General features: G+C 54.8%; 1 protein-coding gene across 3 annotated transcripts in view; it reads right to left on the minus strand.

Annotated features, from left to right (window-relative positions):
• Positions 1-3,166: 3,166 nt before the first annotated feature.
• ZER1 (zyg-11 related cell cycle regulator) overlaps positions 3,167-20,084 on the minus strand; it is a 30,295-nt gene continuing 13,377 nt past the window's right edge. For 2 of the 3 annotated variants that reach the window (XM_026514119.4, XM_044389653.3), the window contains 14 exons: positions 18,987-19,137; positions 18,326-18,762; positions 17,836-18,012; positions 16,892-17,006; positions 16,595-16,741; positions 16,094-16,267; positions 11,810-12,025; positions 11,042-11,083; positions 10,541-10,660; positions 9,426-9,541; positions 8,912-9,100; positions 7,845-7,942; positions 6,094-6,196; positions 3,167-4,845 (listed from right to left, as the gene is read on the minus strand). In XM_026514119.4, coding sequence (XP_026369904.1) covers positions 4,788-4,845; positions 6,094-6,196; positions 7,845-7,942; positions 8,912-9,100; positions 9,426-9,541; positions 10,541-10,660; positions 11,042-11,083; positions 11,810-12,025; positions 16,094-16,267; positions 16,595-16,741; positions 16,892-17,006; positions 17,836-18,012; positions 18,326-18,762; positions 18,987-19,137 — 2,143 coding nt within the window. In that variant the 3' untranslated portion in view covers positions 3,167-4,787. The remainder of the gene's footprint in view (positions 4,846-6,093; positions 6,197-7,844; positions 7,943-8,911; positions 9,101-9,425; positions 9,542-10,540; positions 10,661-11,041; positions 11,084-11,809; positions 12,026-16,093; positions 16,268-16,594; positions 16,742-16,891; positions 17,007-17,835; positions 18,013-18,325; positions 18,763-18,986; positions 19,138-20,084) is intronic. The other variant, XM_044389654.3, reaches the window with a different exon arrangement.

The following is a 20,084-nucleotide window of genomic DNA, read 5'->3' on the forward strand; positions in this document are numbered from 1 at the left end:
ATACCTAAGGTCTTTAGAGGGGCAGGACTCGCCTTCGATTGCTCCGTGGTGACACCCTTACCTTCTGGCTATTCATTTTTAGATATTGCAAACAGGATGAGAGCAAAGCGGCCGTCCGTGGTGCACATCCTGGGTACGAGGGGCCCAAGTGAAGTCAGAGTCAGAAATACCAGCACTGCCTCTTCCTACTTGTGTGAGCCTGGGCACATTACTGAACCACTCTGAGCTCTGTTTTCTGCCGATATAGTGAAGACCGATGATAGCATCCGCCCCGCCAAGGTGGTTGGGAGGATTAAACAATGCAAGCGCAGTCAGTGTCTAGCGCGGGCGGTCATCTCCCCCGCTGTAAGCCAACACCTCACCCCGCCAGAAGGACTCGCCCAACCCCAGGCTTTGGGCTCTTCTAAGGCGAAACCTCATCATCGTTCACTGTTCACATTCCTTCAGCTGTGTCCCCAGGGCATTCCCCATTCAGCCAGGCCTTTCCACCCACACTTCCCACTGACACTAACATCCACTGATACTAACATCCACCTTCTTTCTCCAACAGATGGGCCCCTCCGGCCCCTCCAGTACATTCTTCTGGCATCTGTTGTTTTGTCAGCTCAGCATCCCCTTTTCTGTTGGGGAACTGACTCTTCCCCATCCCGTGTGGTTCTGGAGGAACTGTGTCCCTCACTCCACAGGGTGACAGCAGGCAAGATGTGGGCATGTCACTCTAGAGCGCCAAACCTGGTTCCCTATCTCAGTGTCCCCAGTGATTGGCCCTTGGTGGACATGTGACTCAGCGGGACCAAACAGAATCACTCTGTAAGAGTACTGTATAAATGCTGAGAGAGAAAGGGGCATTCTTTTGGATCTCAAGCACCAGGAATAGGATGTGAGGGCCACTGGCAGCTGTCTTTACAGTATGTGGAGGGAGACTGGCAGGAGAGAATGAAGCCAACTTCTAGAGTCAGAGAGATAAGCAGCCCTGAAAGAGGGAGTGAGAGAGTCTTCGCAACGTTGTCTGGACCCCTAGATGCAGCTATTCCTGAAGCAGATGTTGACCTCTGGGTTCTGTGAATGAATTCCCTCCCACCTTTGACTAGCCTCGGTAGGTATTTGAGTTGAGTGACCGTCACTTGCAATTCAGTCTTGGTTACTGGAGTGGGTTCCGTAGTGTGCTGAATGGAAACACTTAAACCATCCCGAAGCTTCCATGAGTCAGGCCCTGTGCTGGTGTGAAAGGTAGACAAAGTCAGACACTAGTTGAGGTGGTAAGGACAGATTTTCATCAGTAAGATGTTATTGCAGTGTAAGTTGAATGCAGCTCTGATTTGTACAGAGCTGACTGGGTGTTTTAAAGGGAGCGGGAGGCAGTGGAGAGAGGGAACAGTGGTGGCTTGAACAGACTCAGGGAAGTGAAAAATTACAAAGGGTTGGTCAGTGCCAATGCTGAGTAGGCCAGCTGTGTGCGCTAGCTGGCAGTAATTGAAGTTAGCTGCCTGTCCTCCCACAGACACTGGGAGACGGAGGCCTGATTCTTCCTCAGCATTGCTCTTTGAAGGAATGGCTTTCAGGTCTCCTGAGACACAAATACATTTCAAAGGGACAGAGAAAGGATTTCCAACTGTAAGGCTTTTTTAGTAAATGCTCAAAACCCCGGGGGTGGGGGGGGGCGGGCTCTGGTCAGATGGTGGCTAAAATAAATAGTAAATTCTTTTGGCATCCTTGAGCCCTCTCTGGCAGGCCCTTTAAGGGGGACTGGGGTCATCCTAGGGCTGCGACCTTGAGCTGTTAGAAACTACCTTAGTGGTTAAGTGTTTTAAGGTAGGGGAGGGAGACGGACAATATCACTTGTGGTGAGAACCCGTAGTAGGGCTCTTACAGGCCCAGGTTGAGGCCTAGTTGAGAAGCGGGCTCAGGGGCCTGACTAGAGTTTGGTCAAGGAGTGAGTCTTTGTCTCTGGGCACTGGGCACGCACCCGCCTGGCATGTGTGGGGGAATGATCCCCTTTGATCGGCTCCCAGCACCTAGACTGTTCTTTGGGGAAGAGCTGTCAATTGGGTGCAGCCTCAGTAGTACCGTAGGAGCACCGAGGGCGCTCCCAGAACAAAGCCGGACTCCGGCTGCTTCTCCGTGTCCTCCTGCTCGTGCTCTTGTTCCTTCGCTCCGCTGCAGCCACGGGGGGTGCTTCGTGCTCTCCCTGTAAGTCCCCTCTAGCGGGGCCCTCTGTCTGCAGTGCTCTTTCCATGGCTCCCCCATGGTCAGGCCTGGCAGCCCTGTCTTTTCTTTCTTTCTTTTTCTTTCTTTCTTTTCTTTCTTTCTTTCTTTCTTTCTTTCTTTCTTTCTTTCTTTCTCTTTCTTTCTTTTTCTTTCTTTCTTTCTTTCTTTCTTTCTTTCTTTCTTCTTTCTCCTTTCTTTCTTTCTTTTTCTTTCTTTCTTTCTTTCTTTCTTTCTTTCTTTCTTTCTTTCTTCCTTTTTCTCTTTCTTTCTTTTCTCTTTTTTTAAGATTTATTTATTTATTTTAAAGGAGGGGAGGGGCAGAGAGAGAGGGAGAGAGAGAATCCCAACACGGGGCTCAGTCCCACGACCCTGAGATCATGACCTCAGGTGAAATCAAGAATCAGATGCTTAACCGACTGAGCCCCCCAAACGCCCCCTGGCAGCCTTGTATTTTGCTGGATTCAGCTCTCACGTGTCCTCTCATGAGAAGCCTCCCTGCCTGCTCGGGGACACCATGTTGTCTCTTACCTCCACACTGAAGGCTCTCTTCCCTCACTGAAGCACGGTCGCCCAGCTAACTCCTGTCCCCCCGGACGCCCCTCCACTCCCACCAGCCCACGGGAGGCGCCCTCCCTGTGCTCCCTGCCCACTGCACACTGGGTCGTAATATCACACACATCATCTCTACCATCAGAGTGGACACCCTGAGCAGGTGGCCTGTTGCCAGCTGTATCCCAGTACCTGGGCATGGGGGTGTGGAGAGAATGAGAGGAGCCAGGTACTTCAGCCCAACCCGCCACCTGTCCCCAGGCTGCAGTGGACTGGCCCTCCAGGCTGGGCACAGGAATCGACCCGAGGCACCCTCCCTGCTGCACGTCCCCTCATTTAAGGGCTAGCGCCCCAACTGGCTCCAGCCCCTCTCCTGACCCCATCCCTTCTGCAAAAAAAGACACTCCGCTTTTTCCACTTTGCACAAAAATGTATTTCTGTGACATCCCAAAGTACAGACATTTACCCAGGCCCCGGGTGGTAAAGCAATGGGATGTGAACTCTGCCCAGGGGTCTGGCTCAGGCCATGTGAGCATGGAGGGGAGGGGCAGGCGTGGCCTGTCTGCCAAGCTTGGGAAGCACAGGGCAGCCGCCCCTTCCCGGGACTGGCAGGGACAGGCTTCTGGGGAGGCCTGGTGCCTCTCCCTTGGGCTGTTCATCCAGCATGTTCTACGTTGAGGCAGAAATGCTAGAATCCAAACACAGGCCTGGGGAAGGAGGAAGGAAGAGAGGTCATCCCCTCGGGGGATGCCTGCAGAGTCGGCACTGCTCCCCCAGGCCTTGTTCTGGAGCGGCCCCTTCACTGCCGCCTGTCTCCAGAGAAGCAATTCGGAGTTACATCAAGGGAGGACCACAAGATATTTCAAGATATATTTGCAGCTCACACTTCTCTGAAACACAGCACAGAGGTTCCCAAGGTAATGCCTGGGGGCAGGGAGGAGGGGCTGAGAAGGGCCCGAGTGGGGCCACTGCAGGCTGGGCCCCGTGCTGGTCTGGAGGCAGCTACCCGTTGCTGCGGTCCGGCTGGAGCGGGGACCTCCTGCCTCACTGAGAGATGTGTGGGGTCCTCCGGGCAGCGGGGCAGGTCGGGTGGGGGGCGCAAAGGAGGCCGGCTCAGTTCTGCTGGTGGGGTGCCTGGGCACCATGGGTGCTGCGGGCAGGGGAAGGGCTGGGGAGTGAGGAGCAAGGCCCTGGCCCTGGCGGTGCTGGCTCCCAGGGCTGGGGCGGGCGCTGAATATGTGTGGCAGAAGGGGCAGTGGAATCTGCCTGAGTTCTGACCAGCCCTGGGCTGGGGCCTTCAGTAGCCTGGGACCTGGTGGGAGACCAGGAGGCAGCCTCCGTAGCAGCGTGGCCTCAGGCAGGCCTGGCCAGAGAACTGGCGGGGCCACTGGGAGCCCCGCTCCTGAGGGTCCCCTGGGGCTGGGGCGGCCTGGGCCTGGCCACTTACTTTCTTGCCCCAGATGGCCCACGGCTGGGAGCACCAAGGCATTCGGGAGACCCAGTGGGGCTAGTTTTCATCCCAAACCCCATCAGCTCCACCCAAGAGCCTAGATGGGGTTCTCAGGCTTAGGCGGGTGGGTTGGGGTGCTGGAGTGGGCTGTTGGAAGCCCGCTGCCTCGCCTAATGGGAAGCGAGGCCAGGGTCTGAGGTCACTGGGAAGGGACCGCACTCTCACAACGTTAGAGGCATTTACTCTGAGGGGGTAGAAGTGAGTGGCAGCAATGAAGGCTTGAAGTTGGGGCTTGAGGTGGCCGAGGAAGCTGCAGGGACGCAAGGAGTGTTCTTTTGTTTTTGTACAGAAATCATACACACAAAACTTCACACTTCCTAACCAAAAAAAATAATATATATATATATATATAATATATATATATCTCACTAATGTTAAGGAAAAGCGTCGGTTGTGCAAAAGTCCCCATGTCCCTTCATCCAGCGGGAGGCTCCCTGGTGGGGGTCCGCCCGCTGGGCTGCTTGAGAGCTTCCTCCCGGCCTCGTGGTCCAGAGCAGTGGCAGCCGTGGGGGCGGAGCCTCTATCTGGACGTGTCCATGTTCTCCTCTTTAAAGTTACTGCAGTGCTCGATCACCTTGCTGGAGACCGTGGGAGAGAGAGGGTCAGAGGGCGGCCTTGGGTCAGGGGGGCCTGGCACCCCCCGGCAGATGAGGCCTCTGGATTTGCTAGCAAATGTCAGCAGCGATGCTGATGCGGACGGAGGAGGTGCGTTGGGGGGGGGGGCTGGCGGGGCGTCTGGCACATGCCGAGTGCCCAGGAAATGGCACCTGTGGCCACCAATACTATTGGCCCCCGTGCTCCCTTCCTTCCTCCTTGGCCCCCCCTTCCCTACCTCTCAGCCCCAGGGCCTCTCTGGTTAGGGGCTCCCCTGAATCGGCTCAGGCCTGACCTTCACAACCCTCTCTGTTCCTTTCTTGAGTCCTGCCTGCCTTCTTCCCTTTCCCCCTGCCTACCCGGGCAGCCTACTAGTGGTCCCCGAACTGCCTGCGTGTCAGATTCGCCCAGAGATCCTGATCCCGAGGCGATCCGGGTGGGGCCAGGGCAGCCGTGCCAGCACGAGGGGCCCTGACACCCTCCAGCGGCCAGGCCCAGAGCCCCGGTCTTGTGCCCCCTCCAGACAGACCCTTGAGAACCGCTGCCCCGCTGCAGTCAGGTGTCACGTGGGACCTCAGGTGGCCTTCCTGTTCCACACTAAGCCTTTGGGTGGGTCAGGGGCAGGGGGCGGTGTTCACTGCAGCCTCCGTGTGCTAAAGGGGTGCCTACTGCCTCTTAGGAAGTAAGGGGTGCCCAGTAAGGGGGGACGGGAGGGGATGGGCGGGGTGACTTCTGACCTCCCTCTGGGTGTCACTCACACCGGCTTCAGACAGGCCGGCCAGCTCGGGCACACATCTCAGGTCTTAGAGAGACGCTCAAAGGGACTGGGGTAGATGTTCCAAGGGATTGGCAGCTCTGCCATGTGCGCGACCTTCACACCTTGACGTGTGCAAACCCATCTGCACTTGCCTGCCAGTTCTCTAGAATGTACTTTACCACACGCTGTCCTCTTTCATTGGAAGGTCTTTGGCCAAAAATGGTGAATTCTGACCTGACTTGGTAAGGGCCAGGGAGGAGAGGATGGAATTCGTTGGGAGTAAGGGGAAAGGAAGCTTACAGAGGAGGGCAGTGATGCTCCGTGAGAGCTGGGGCCCCCTGGACAGCAGTACGCTGTCTGCCTCCACACTCCACTCCGACTTGCCCCTGCGAATCTCAGGGGGCCCCCACGGTGTCCCCAGCTCCCCCCCCCCCCACCACAGAGGCTGCAAGCAGAAACACCGCCCGTCTCTTACCGGGCCATTTCCTTCGTCTCCTGCCGAGCGGTTGCCATCTTGATCATGTCCCTCAGCAGGGGCAGTCCCCCCTCTTTGATCAGCAGGGGGCAGTACTTGTCGGCTGCCGGGAGGGGCAGACAGCAGGTGATCAGGTCGGTCTTCCAGCAGCCTGTGGCCCAGAACCCACCCTTGCCGCGAGGGCTGCCCTCCCCTGGCGTGGGGGGAGTGGAGACGTGGGCCTGGGTGAGGACGCTGCTGTGCCCGGAGCCGCCTGTTTGCCCAGCCCCATGGGCCTCAGTTCCTGGGTCCACTGGGGGAGCAAGGGCTGAGTCCTTGGGAAAGGCTACTTTGGGACGCAGCCACATGTCTTTCCACAGCTCACCCCGTGGGAAATAACTCCCAAACCAGTGGCTTCTATTCTCTGAGAAGTTTTTGTAAAGATAGAGATTCCTAAGCCCTGCACTTGGGTATTCTGAGTCAACAGACCCAGGAACGTGAACTTATCTGTATATTTAACAGTGTACTACCAGCTGATTTTGGTGTCCAGCCAGGCTGGAACCAGCATTCCTTCCTATTATTGGGTGGCTCACGGTTCACGCCAATGAAGAATATTCTAGTGCTCAGGATCAGGGCATTATGCTCCCTGGAGAACACGAGCATTTCAGTGGACCCTCCCCACCCCTCCACCCCTGCAGCCCTGTGCAGTCAAGAGTTACTTCTATGCTCTCCATTTCACAGATGAAAGAACTGAGGTTTAGAGGGATGAAGGAATTCATCCAAAGTCACTCTGGAAGCTTGTCTGAGGGAGTCCCAGCTCAGGGCTCTTCCCTCTGGACTACACTGCCTCTCGGAGGTCAGGGGCTACTTTTTAGTAATGAAAAAGGCTGATGCTTACTGCAGAGTTGGCACGGGCCAAGCACTGTTCCGAGCACTTTATATCCCTTACTTCACAGCGATCCTATTTTTATCCCATTTTAAAGATGAGGAAATTGAGGCCCAGAGAGGTTGAGAAACCTGCTCAAAGAAACACAGCCACAGCAAGTGGGAGAGCCAGGGTTCAAAGCCAGATGTCTGCCCCCAGAGCCCACACTCTGATCCACTCTGCCAGTTAGAGGGACTGAGCAGGATACGGGCACCGGGCTGGGCACTTTGTGCTAGTTCTCTTTTCACATCAATCTTATGAGGTAGGCACGATCGCTGTCCCCATTCTACAGAGGAGGAAACCGAGGCCCAGTGAGGTTAAATAACCTGCATGAGGTCACATAACCAGGAAGAAAGAGAACGAGGCTCAATCCTGGCCTGTCATCAAGGTCTCCTAGTGCTATAGCTTCTTTCTCCTCCCCCCCAAAGCCACCCAGCAGAGGACGGTTCAGGCTCTTCTATGGGAGGATGGGGCGCTTTCAGAGGAATAAAGTTAGAATTGTTTTAAAGTTCTCTCATGTTCCCTTGGAACTCTGTTTCCTCAGGGCTTAGTTCTTTGTTTGGGTTGGTCTTACTCTGTCTTGCAGGGGCGTGGAGAAGCAGGAGGCATTAAGAAAGCTATCTGGGAACTCTGGATGGGCCGTTGGACCTGCCAGACTAGCTTCTGGCGATGAGGGGATGCCAGGCGTCCCACAGATGCTGGAAAGTGGAGGCCGTGCTCTCAGGTACAGACACTGACGCCAGCTCTCTTAGTACTCCGCGCCTGGGTTATAAGCTCGCAGGGGGCAAGTGTGCTTGCAGCCCCGTGAGCAGCCCTGTGTCTGAACAAAGGTCAAGTGGGTACTCACGGTAGACAGAGACTAGGTTGTACAGGGCCCAGGTGGCCCAGTGCTGGCTGACCGGGGAGATGCCCTGGGGAAGGAGGCGAAGAATTGGCTCAAATGACCTGTAGAAAGAGAGATCAGGGTCACTTCTGATGCCGGGGGTTGGGGGAGTGCATCTTCCCCTGCTGGAGGGCTCGCCCCCCACGAGCAGGCTAGTAGGACCCTGCGGAGGCGGGGCATCGGGCCCTTCCGGCTCCGCGAAAGGAGCTCGCTGTGAGAGAGGTCCAGCGCAGGGGTGCGGAAGGGAGGCAGGAGCGACACAGATCAGGTGGTGCAGAAACGGTGCTCGCGGGCAAGGAGGAGCAAGCTGGTTTTGGGGAGGCAGGGAGAAGTACCTTGAGAAATGGAAATGAGACTTATGATGGCCTTCTGCGGGCCCCCTGGAGTCATGGTCCCAGAGCCTGAAAAATGCAAACCCCCGGGGCCGGGGATTCCACCTCACGTCTCCCTGGGAACGGCAGTCCCCGGAGCACCGGCAGAGCCACAAGCGTGGTGAGCCCGCTCCTCCCAATATGGGTTTTCGCCGTCAGCGTCGATCCGTACAAGATGGCCCATCGGCACCCCGAAGGCCACTGAGTCACAACATGAGGAGGGAGACCCCTAGCTGTGGCTGCAAACCCAGCCACGAGCTAGGAAGACTTGACCCCAGCTGCACTGCAAGGAATGAAATCAGAGCCGAGGGAACCTGCTGGAAGGGGAGGCCCCAGACCAGGAGCAGAGGTTCTTTCGGGGAGCGAGCTCACGAATGGCTTCTGTTTTGTTCCCTAGTGCGTGTCGGTATTTTCCTCTTCTTTTTTCCCACAAATAAACACGTCTCAGATGTTTGTCAACAGCAAGTTTTGGGTACACACAGGTGCTGGTGTGCACGAAACATGCGCCCAGCTTTATGGGTGACCTGTGTGCTGTGCGGGGGCTGTCCCTCGGCCAGAGCCAACAGGGCACGAGAAGAAGGGCCTTGCTGGGAACGAGCATCCTGCCTCCCCACGGACCCCACTCGCACACTGTTCCCTCCTCCCCTCCCCGCTCCGCACCTGTAATTGATGTTTCTCCGAGAGTTGATGTCCCAGCTCTGGATGGCTGCCCACATGCGCTCCTCCACCTCCTCCCGCGGGGGTTCGCAGATGCCCCACGCCTCGGGCCCATCGAACATGATGTGGGAGAGGACGCCGCAGGCGTTGTACGAAACCTCGATCCCGTCGGCCTTGCTCTCCAGCAGGTTGCTGCCAAGCAGGAGAGAGAAAAATCCCTCCAATTCCCTCTTCAGACACCAGCTGCTGGGCCCCAGCTTACAAACTGGATGCCAGAGGTGTTGCTGATTTATCACCTATTATCCATATCCCGGTGACTATTCTAAAGATCCGAGGTCGCTGAAGACACAGCTACAAGAGGACCATTTAGGGAGACTTGAGAGAAACCACTTTATAGATGGAAAGTGACATTTCTAACAGAAACCTAGGCAGACAGCGGTTGCTGCAACTGAACACAGACTACAGCCCTGAGCATCCTGGCAGCCAAGGCAAAAAGGGAAAGGAGAGAAATACCAACCTGAAGACACTGATAAACTGGGAAGTCATTAGCTGGGGCCGCAGCTCCTTCACCTCGGCCACGTTTCCCAAGAGTCCTAGCATGTTCCGATGCAGTTCCTGCTTCTCTGGGAATTCCTGGCAAAATGAGAGCCAGCGGGGCCACATCGATTAATACTTAATTAGCATCTGGTGCGGTTTTGTTGTGAAGTGTCTGGTACCATTAACCGAGAAACTTTATGGGCGTCTGGCCATTCCAGCCAGACCAAGACGGGGAACAATACGCTGCTGTCCTCGCATCTCTCGTATCCTACTGCACGAATACAGTGCTGGGTATGTACCGTATGGGATTCAAATAGTGGGGGCTCCCTGCTACAAAATCAAAGGCTGAGTGGAGATCTGACCTAAAAAACTCCAAAGAGGACAAACAGGGTTCTATTTGTCAAAAGCTCAAAATTTTGTTGAAGGGAAACCTCGTAGAAACTAGAACAAGAAAATAAAGGATGAGGTGTATTTATTTTTTATAATTGCTACTATTTATTTTTTTATTTTTATTTATTTTTTAAAAAAGATTTTATTTATTTATTTGACAGAGAGACACAGCCAGCGAGATAGGGAACACAAGCAGGGGGAGTGGGAGAGGAAGAAGCAGGCTCCCAGCAGAGGAGCCCAATGCAGGGCTCGATCCCAGAACGCCGGGATCACGCCCTGAGCCGAAGGCAGATGCTTAACGACTGAGCCACCCAGGTGCCCCAATTTTTTTAAAGGAAGCTCTATGCCCAATGTGGGGCTTGAACTCATGACCTTGAGATGAAGAGTCACATGCTCTACGAACTGAGCCAGCCAGGCGCCCCAAGGATGACTTTTAAAAGACCCTCCTACTGGACAGAATTCCATCCAGCTGATGTCCCAGCAAACCCCAGCCAGACTGTGGGCAGCCTGGGAAATCACTGTGGACAAGGACGAGACTGGGTTTTCCGTTGGAGGGAGGGCTCTAAGAGGGGTGGGCCTGTAAGTCGGCCCCCACTGCCCACGGGGAGAGAGGTTGCTGACGGATCTGGGTGGTGGGATGCCCGGGGACAGGAGGGTGGCCATGTGGGTGGTCAAGGAGGCCGCTGCGCTGACCACGGGCAGTACCTTCAGGCAATCCAGGAAGAGCTTCATGCCATTGAAATTGAGGAACATCTCGCAGTTGTCGGGTGTCTCGTCCGTGATGTTCCACAGGGCACTCCAGGAGAACTCCATCACCTGGTCACACTGAAGGGAGAGGCGGGCTCAGCACAGCTCACCCGGAGGGCCCCGCAGGCTCTGGCACCCGTGAGGGCGTCCCCTAACAAAACATGGGTATCCTGGGGCGCCTGGGTGGCACAGCGGTTAAGCGTCTGCCTTCGGCTCAGGGCGTGATCCCGGCGTTATGGGATCGAGCCCCAGATCAGGCTCCTCCGTTATGAGCCTGCTTCTTCCTCTCCCACTCCCCCTGCTTGTGTTCCCTCTCTCGCTGGCTGTCTCTATCTCTGTCGAATAAATAAATAAAATCTTTAAAAAAAAAAAAAAAAAAAAACATGGGTATCCTCCAGGGGCAAACCATCCCGTCGGGCTAGGGGAGGGGCGGAGTGGCTTCATGAAGGCTCGACTTACTATCTTGTCCAGCAGCTTCTTCTGAATCAGCTTCAGCATGGTCTGTGGGCAGAGAAGAGAACTTGCGGGGGGCCAGGGCTCAAGAGCTATGTGTCCCCCAAGACCCAAGATGGAGAGAGGAGAGTCGGCACGTCTACTCCTGGCTGATGCATCCTGACAAGATCAAACGTGCCCCTCTGGTCTGGGCGGCTGCAACCCACAGCCTTGGTCCCTAGCATCGGGAGGCCTGGGTGCTCGTCCCGGCTCCACCCTGGCTCCCTGTGTAGCTTTGGGCCTGGCCCTCTGCTCTGAGGGCTCCGGCCTATGCGGCGCCAAAGTAAGAGGAGACCAGACACTCCTTCCTCATCCTTTCCTTCCATTCTTCGGCAAATACTTACCTCCCCACTGTGTGCCAGGCCCCACGCTAAAAAGTGCTGGGGCTGTCATGACGGAAGAAGGAACAAGCATACACTGTCCTTCCTCGCAGAACTCACAAGCCAGTGGGGAGGCCGACGTTAAACAGTCCCTGAGATACCCCAGTGAGAAGGACCTAACGGGACCTGGTCTGAGGAGCCAGGAGTGGCCTGGGCGGCGGGAGCAAATGGGCGGATGGAGCAGCTGGGAGAGGATGCCAGAGTGTTCCAGGCAGAGCAAATCTCCGGGACATAAGCTACATTCACGGTGAGGAAATTCTTCCTTCGGTCTAGCCTCAATCCTTCCTGCAGCAGAGGGGCTCTGGAGATGGCAGGCAGGGAGGGAGGGGAGGCGGCGCCGCCCGAGGGCACGCACCACAACAAAGCCCATCTTGCCCACGGCCTCCTTGTGGTCGTTGTCCACTTGGCAGACCAGGGCGTTGCACAGGTGCACGGCGATGCGCTGGATCGACTCGTCCTGCCGCGTGGGGTTGAGGATGCTGAGCAGGAGCTCGTTGACCCGGCGGTACTGGAATTCCAGCTCCTCGGGGATGCTGAAGTTACAGAGGGTCAGACAGCAGTTCCGCTGGACCTGGGCCGGGCCGGGAGACAGGGAAGCACGGTCAGGGTCGGACTCAGGAGCTGGACTCCAGGGGCGCTCTGGAGGCGTGAGATCAGCCAGAGCCGTGATGGTCCGGGAAGGCTTTCTGGAAGAGGAGACTCCAAGCCTTTTTTTGTTAACATTTTAAAAAAATGGTGAAATATAATCTTCATACAGAAGAGGGCATAAAACACAAATGTATAGTTTTACGAGCATTTATGAAGCGAACAAGCTTTTCGGCAACCATGCAACCGCCTCCTGGGTCAGGAAATAGAACACTGCTGGCACCCAGAAATCCCCGTGGGTCCCTTCCTGGTCATCAGCCCCTCTCCCCACTAGAGAGAACTACTGTCCCTGCTAGTCTGCACGAAACACTCTCTAGCATCTTGCTTATCGTTGTCTACCATAGGTTTGCAAGTTCAAGGATCTCGTTAAAGCAGCTGAAAAGCATTCACTTGCCCACTGCGTTACGGTCCTTGAATTCACTCGCCCATCCCACTGTTGGCGGACATCTGAGGAGGCTTCAGCGCTTGGCAACCTCACACGATGTCTCGCGCATGCATCCTGGCGTCCATGCGCACGGGCTTCTGGGTCACACGCGGCGGGCACGTCTTCAACTTGACCCGGTGACACCAGACTGTTTGCCAAAGTGGCTGTACCGTTTACGGTCCCACTGGCAGCGTAGGCGGCCTCACGCTGCTCGACGTCTTTGATTTCTTTGTGCGTTGTCTATGGGCTTTTTTTTTTTTTAAGTATTCTTAGAGTGTGTGTCTGTAATTTAATACCCTTCCATCCTTTCTCGTTAGATTTTGGGAGATCATCGTGCTTCATCAATTATGTAATGTAGAGGGTAGCACCCTTAGTTAACTTTTTTCCCCCAATTACCCATAATTTTTTTAATTTGAGAAAAAAATTATTTTAAATTACAAGAGCCAATACTTACTGTAAAAAGTTCAAATAGTATTTGAGCGAAAAGTTAAAAAGTCTCTCACTTTATTCCGCAGAAGTAATCACTGTTAAAAGTTTGGTGCATGTCCTTCTAGATTTTTCTATCACGCAAATACAAATATATATTTGGGGGAGAGGCGAGGCAAAAAAAGATATTATAAATACTGGCCCAAAACTTTGCATATCAACATGCAGTGGACATCTTTCCACATTAGGGACATACCATAATATCCCATTGTGTGGGTATGTTACTTTTCCAGGTCCCTAATACTAAAACGTTCTGGTTTCTTCTCATTTATCTTTAATTAAAAAGGGCAGATGTAGGTATATCTTTTTCCTCTAAAAAAAACATTTGAATTGTGGAATACAGAGGTCCAAAGATCAATGCATTTACAGTTTTGGCAAATTCTGGCAGTTGGCCTCCACAAAGGTGATACAACTCATACTTCACCCATGATAAGTATACAAAAGTACTCTCCCCTGACCTCTGTCAACGCTGGGCATCATCGGTCTCTTGAGATAAAACGTGATATCTCGTTATTTTAATTTCCATTTCTCTGATAGAGTTTATTAATTTGTTTGGGAGTCTTCAACTAGCATTTTTGTCAAAAAAAAAAAAAAAAAAAAAGACACCCCTTTTACCGGATGATAAAATCAATCTCAAGGTAGAAAACAGTTGCTCTAAAGTCTGGAGTTGGGAGGCAGTGGGAAAGCAGGCCTTCTCATCCCTGCAGAGACTGTATCTCTACCGTAGCCTTTCTGGAGGATAATTCGAGAATACATCCCAAATGCTTTAAAAATACACCTACACATTCATTGCCCCGGCAATGCCACTTTTAGTCACGCATTATAAGGATAATCAATTGAGTAGAGTCAGCAAAGCCTTATTTGAAATAGCAAACAAGAAAAAAGTCACCTATGTGTTCACCATGGGGGCTGACTCAGTGACTGCGGCCTGCGCCTGTGGGGCAGCCTGGGCTACTCTGTGGGGACAGGGCTTGGCCACTGCCTCCCAGCTCGGGCGCACGGTCGGCTCCAGAGTGGCCTTCCCTGGATGAGGACGCTGAACACTGTGCTGACACCAGCAGCTATAAAACGACGGTGAAGCCCAGCTGCGAGGGGGAGGACAGCTGGACTGGGAACAACTTTCACTCTGTAGTTAACACATTTTCTTTCTTTTTTCAAAGATTTTATTTATTTATTTGACGGATGGAGAAACGGCACAAGCAAGGGGAGCAGCAGGCAGAGGGAGAAGCAGGCTCCCCACTGAGCAGGGAACCTGATGGGGGACTCGATCCCAGGACCCTGGGATCACAACCTGAGCCAAAGGCAGATGCTTAACTGACTGAGCCACCCAAACGCCTGAACACATTTTCATATTATGGTTGACCCTTGAACAACCTGAGGGTTAGGGGTGCCGACCTCCTCCCCACCTGCTGCCGTGCAGCTGAAAATCCACGTATAATTTCTGACTCCCCCAGAACTTCACCACTAACAGCCTACTGTTGACTGGAAGGGACCCTTACTGATAACATCGATAGGCAATCGACACACTTTGCTCATTATATGTGTTACATATTGTAGTCTTACGATAAAGTAAGCTGGAGCAAAGAAAATGTAAGGGAACCAGGGAGAAGAGAAAATACAGTGACAGTGCACACTGTATTTGTCAAATAAAATCTGCATCTAGTCGTGCCTGGGTGGCTCAGTCGGTTAAGTGTCTGACCCTTGATTTGGCTCAGGTTGTGAGATCAAGGTTGATTTGGTCTCAGGGTTGTGAGATCAAGGCCCACATCAGGCTCCGTGCCCAGCACGGAGCCTGCCTAAGATTCTCTCACTCTCCCCCTCTCCCCCTCCCCCTGCTCCTACTTGATCTCACTCTCTCTCAAATAAACCAATCACTCTGTTTTTTAAAAAAGGGGTGCCTGAGTGGCTCAGTCAGTTGAGCATCTGACTCTTGATTTCAGCTCAGGTCATGATCTCAGAGTCGTGGGACCGAGCCCTCCACTGGGCTCTGTGCTCAGCATGGAGTCTGCTTGTCCCTCTTCCTCTGCCCCTCCCCCCACCCTTTCTCTCTCTCTTTCTCTCAAATAAATAAATAAAATCTTAAAAAAAAAAAAAAAGCTGCATTTAAGTGGACCAGCACAGTTGAAACCCATGTGGTTTAAGGGTCAATGGTGCTTGAATTTGTTTTCTAGGCATTAGATGTCTTACTTTTGTAATCAGAAAAGAAACATTATTTTAAAAGTTCTGTTGTAGGGGCGCCTGGGTGGCACAGCGGTTAAGCGTCTGCCTTCGGCTCAGGGCGTGATCCCGGCGTTATGGGATCGAGCCCCACATCAGGCTCCTTCGCTATGAGCCTGCTGCTTCCTCTCCCACTCCCCCTGCTTGTGTTCCCTCTCTCGCTGGCTGTCTCTACCTCTGTCGAATAAATAAATAAAATCTTAAAAAAAAAAAAAAAAGTTCTGTTGTAAAAACGTTTGTTGATCTGGAAGATGTTCACGTTCATAAGACGCTGCTGAGATAAAAATCCACGTTACGCAAAGAGTAAGTAAGTGCAGGATGACCCCATCTACTAAATAAACATGCACAGGTGAAATCCAGAAGGACAGGTATCCACCATCAACAGCGGCTTATCTCTGAGTGGTAGGATTACGGGTGGTTTCTTTTTAACTTTATATCCGTAATTATAATTTTTCTAAGGTCAAAATTTTACTTTCATAATAAAAGCAGCTATTGGAAAACAATCTCCCTGCCCCCCGACCAGCAGAGCGTTCCTGGGCAGAAGGGCTGAGGAGTCAGCATGAGCAGAGGCCCAGAGGCAGGAGAACAGGGTCCCTGGGTGGGGAGGGTGGCATGGGGGATGGGCTGGTCAGGTGGAGCCGGGCTACAGGGTCCTGAATACCAGGTCCCAGAGTCTGGGAGGGATGCTGTGGGTAAGACGGGCGGCAGCAGGGGGGGCGGGGGGCGTGCAGTACAGAGCCAGGCGGAAAAGGGTGCGAATAAGCACGGCCCCCTGAGGGGCCAGGTGGGCGAGGCTGGGACACAGGGTGCACAGGGAGAGGAGGGGCTGGGCCTGAGCATGCAGGGCCGTCGCGGGCAGGGGCTCACCGTCACCTCCTGGTAGGACTCCATGCCATTCAGCACCACCTGGATGACCTGTCGGCGCAGCCGGACGCTCTGCTCCGCGCGGTACTCGGAGTTGGTCAGGTAGAAGAGCGCGGCGCTGCCCGTCACTTGAATGTTCTTGTCATACTTGTGGCACTTGAGGGCCGTGATGACCAGCTGTAGGAAGACAGCGTAGGCCTGGGTTGGCAAGTCCTGTTCAAGTCGTGCAAGACCAGGCCTAGGGCTCTGCCAGGGGGGCTTGGACGGGTCCTCTGGGGTCCGGCTTACCCCAAGCCTGTTCTCTGAGAGCGGAAGCGAGGGCGGGGGGCAGACACTGGACAGCACCAGGGGTCTGGGATAAGGCCAGCGCTGGGACAAGTCAGGCCTGGGGTTCGGGGGTAGGACCGCTAGTGTCCTGGGGATGAGGAGGGACGGGGGCTCGGGGGACATGCTTCAACCGAGTCCAGCACCTGCCGGCTGGGGACCCCCGGGGTTGAGGCCGACCTTCAAGGCCCGAAGAAGCTGGTTGCAGCGCTCGATGCGTGCGATGTCAAAAAGCAGGTTGATGGCCCGTGAGGTAATCTCAGGCCTGTGCTCCGTGTAGGCCTCTATGGCATTCAGCACCTGCTCCTCATTTTTGTCACCACTGACCTGGGAATGGAACAGACTCAGAACCACCCAGAAGTCCCCAGATCCCAGCTCCATCTCTAGCCCCAGGGCAGACACCTTGGGGCCCCCAGCCCGCCCCCTTCCCCGTCCCCGGGCTCCCTATTCGCCCCCCTCCCTGACTCCCTCTCTCACTTTGTAGGCGGGAATGTGTGTGAGGCGGCACAGGGAGGTCTCGAAGAGCCCAAGGAACTGCAGTGGCCTCTTCAGGGCCCGGAAAGGCATGATGCTGCTCTTGGAAGGCTCAATGCTGGGGGAACAGGGTGTCGGGGTCAGTGGCCTATGGACTGGGGCTGCCCTGGGTTCAGGAGGGCTTCTCCCTGGGGGTGGCTAGGCATTTCCTCAGGGCCCTCTACTAGGCCTTCCTGCCTCATCTTTTGGGACATAGACCCCCCCCACCTCTTGATGGAAAGGTGGCAAGGTCACACTGTACAACATGTGGGATGGGAGATACTGTTGTAACCATCTTTGGAAAATACTATGTGCCCTTCTAGTGAGAACTTGTCACCTTTATGTAAAGTCCTACCAACAATCACGAAGGGACATGCCCATCAACCCAACCCCGTGAACGTATGGCTGGGGATAGGGCTTATAGCCAGTTATAACTGGATGGGTTTGAATCAGATCTCTCAACCAGCCAAGCCAGGAAGCATCCTGCCTGCTGTGATACCTAATGCATGGCGGACACTGCTGGCCCATCCTACCACCACCACCACCCGTCTCTAGCCAGGCTGAGTGTCCTAATTTCCCGGTCACTCCTCAAGCTTGCACCTTCCAGCCTTTGCATATGCTGTTCCTTCTGCTGGAACACCTTTCCTCTGGCAAACTCAGAAGGAGCTTTCAGGATAGCTTGGATGCCATTCCTCCTTCCTCTTTCCTGATCCTCAGGGCAACCCCACAGCCCTCTGCCTCCCCTGCCACAGTCCTAATAATGACTCCTCTGTCCCCACTAGCTCGTACGGACTCAAGAGGGCAGGGCCTGGTTCGTTTCTTTATCTCTAGCACCCAGGACAGGACTTGGCTCGGCAAATGCTTGTTGAATGACACCCTGCTGGCAACCATGGCAGGTGGGTCCCCACCTAGTCTGCCCTGCCTCCTCGTCCATCTTGGAGATGCTGCAGTTCTCCAGGATCATGTGGCCAGAGATGTCCAGGGACATCAGGTTCCCCAGCTTTTGCACAAAGAGGCTCAGCACCTTGCGAGTCAGCTTGAACTTGTAGTAGCTGGAGAGACGGTCTCGGGAGATGTCCAGGTGTCTGGAGATTGGAGTGGGGGCCACAGGTCAGGAGCTGGACACGGGTTGGGGCTGCCTCAGAGACCCCTGCTCCTTCAGTCCATGGCAGGGGAGGGGCCCATCCCTGCCACAACTGCTCCAGGGCATTCTGGGGAAGAGCCTGCTGGCACCCCAAGGCCCTGAACAGCCCGGATGCAGCCAAAACACTGGGCTTAAGGAAGGGGACTGTCTCTTCCAAACCCACTACTGCCCGGCCAGGGACTCACGGACCTCCTGGGACTGCCAACCCGTACCTGCCCACCCCTACCCTGGTGAGCTCTGGGCCAGCAGCTCACCGCAGCTTGTGCAGCTGGACGATGACCCGGATGTGGTCGTCTGACAGGTCCATGTTGTAGAGCACAAGGGACACCAGGCTGTCTTTCCACTGGGTTAGGAAGGCCGCGTCGCTCGTCTGGATGCCCGAGAGGTCCAAGGCAGCCAGGGAGTTGAGTGGCCGTAGCAGGGACTCCACAGGGACCCCGTCGATCATGCGGCCCAAGTTGAGGAAGCGTAGGCGGCTAAAGCCCTCGAACGTAAAGTCCTTGACCAGCACCTGGCAGGTGGGGTTGACGAGGCACTCGTCTTCACAGCCCCCTGGGTTCTCCTCCTCGTAGAAAATGTTTGCGCAGCCGAAGAGGCTCAAGGACACCAGGGTGTGGCTGAAACTCCGCAGTGTTTGCAGACTCTTGGCAGACAGCTTCTCGCAGTTGGTCAGGTACAGCTCCACCAGGTCCTGGTAGCAGGCACAGCCCCGTCATCACCACGGCCCACCCACCCCCACCTCCGGCCACCCCCAGGCCGGACCCCAGACCACACGTGGGCTTGGGGAGGGACGTGTGCAAGGCGGGGGCGCGCTGGACTCTTGTGCTGGAGGCGAGCACCAGGCCCCCGACTCACTGGCCCTCTCCGGCCGGCCTCCCCATGGCTGTCCCCGCTGGCTGGCGACGCAGGTCTCACCTGCTTGCGGATGGCCTCCAGGTCCTGGTCCTGCACCAAGTCCTCGCGGAGATGGATCCGGGTGAGGCGGGTGCTGCGGGGGTCTGAGAAAAGGCTGAAGAAGCTCTCGTGCGGCTCAAAGTTGCAGGCGGCGTTGACCAGCTCCACGTACCTGGGAGTGAGAAAAGCCTGGCTAGTGGGAAGGGCCCGGGGACCCTCGTCGTCCCTCAAGGCTCAGCACCAGCCCTCCTGTCCCTGAAACCTTCCCTCACCACCCGTCAGCAACTTCCATCTCCTCCATCCCCTGCCCCTCTTTCTAACAGCACCTGCTTGGATCCTGACCGCCCTGCAGGTGAGATGAAGGTGGCCCCAGGCCCTAGGAGAGCAAAGGTGATGAAAGGGCCTCTAATCAATAGCAAATCCCAAACTCTCCCTCCCGAAACCGTGCACCCCTATAACAACCACACACGTCCACACTCCTCATCTTTAAGCCAGCTTCTGTTCCTTGATCGAGCCCCTCCCAGGACCCTTTCCAACAGGAAGATTAAGCCAAGGGGTTTAACATTCCCAGCTGGGTAAGGGCAAGCACTCAATAAAACCCCGTTTCAGATGCCAGTTGATACAAGAATCCTGGTCTGGTGGAAAAGGCTCGGGAGTCAAACACCCTGGACTCTAAATCCTGGCTTGGCTGCTCACTACTTGGGCAACTTCACATGAGTAATGGAACTTCCCCGGACTCTGGTTTCTTCCTCTGTAAAATGGACATGACTCGGGTCCACAAAGCATCCGGGCAAGTGCCTGACCCGCGTTAAGTGCTCAGAACATGATCACAAGTCGGGCTCTGTCCTCAGGACACATGCAAGTTCCCACTCGTTCTTCTTTTCTTTTTTTCAGATTTTATTTATTTATGGTTTTAAGATTTATTTATTTATTGGAGAGAGCGAGCGAGCAAGCAGGGGCGGGGACAGAGGGAGAGAGAGAAGCAGACTCCCTGCTGAGCGTAGAGTCCAATGTGGGGTTTGATCTCGCCGCCCTGAGATCACGACCTGAGCCAAAATCAAGAGTTAGCCGCTCAACGGACTGAGCCACCCAGGGGCCCCCAATTTTATTTTACTTTAT

The sequence above is a fragment of the Ursus arctos genome, unplaced genomic scaffold, assembly GCF_023065955.2.
Source record: "Ursus arctos isolate Adak ecotype North America unplaced genomic scaffold, UrsArc2.0 scaffold_18, whole genome shotgun sequence".
In the NCBI taxonomy this organism is placed as follows: domain Eukaryota; kingdom Metazoa; phylum Chordata; class Mammalia; order Carnivora; family Ursidae; genus Ursus; species Ursus arctos.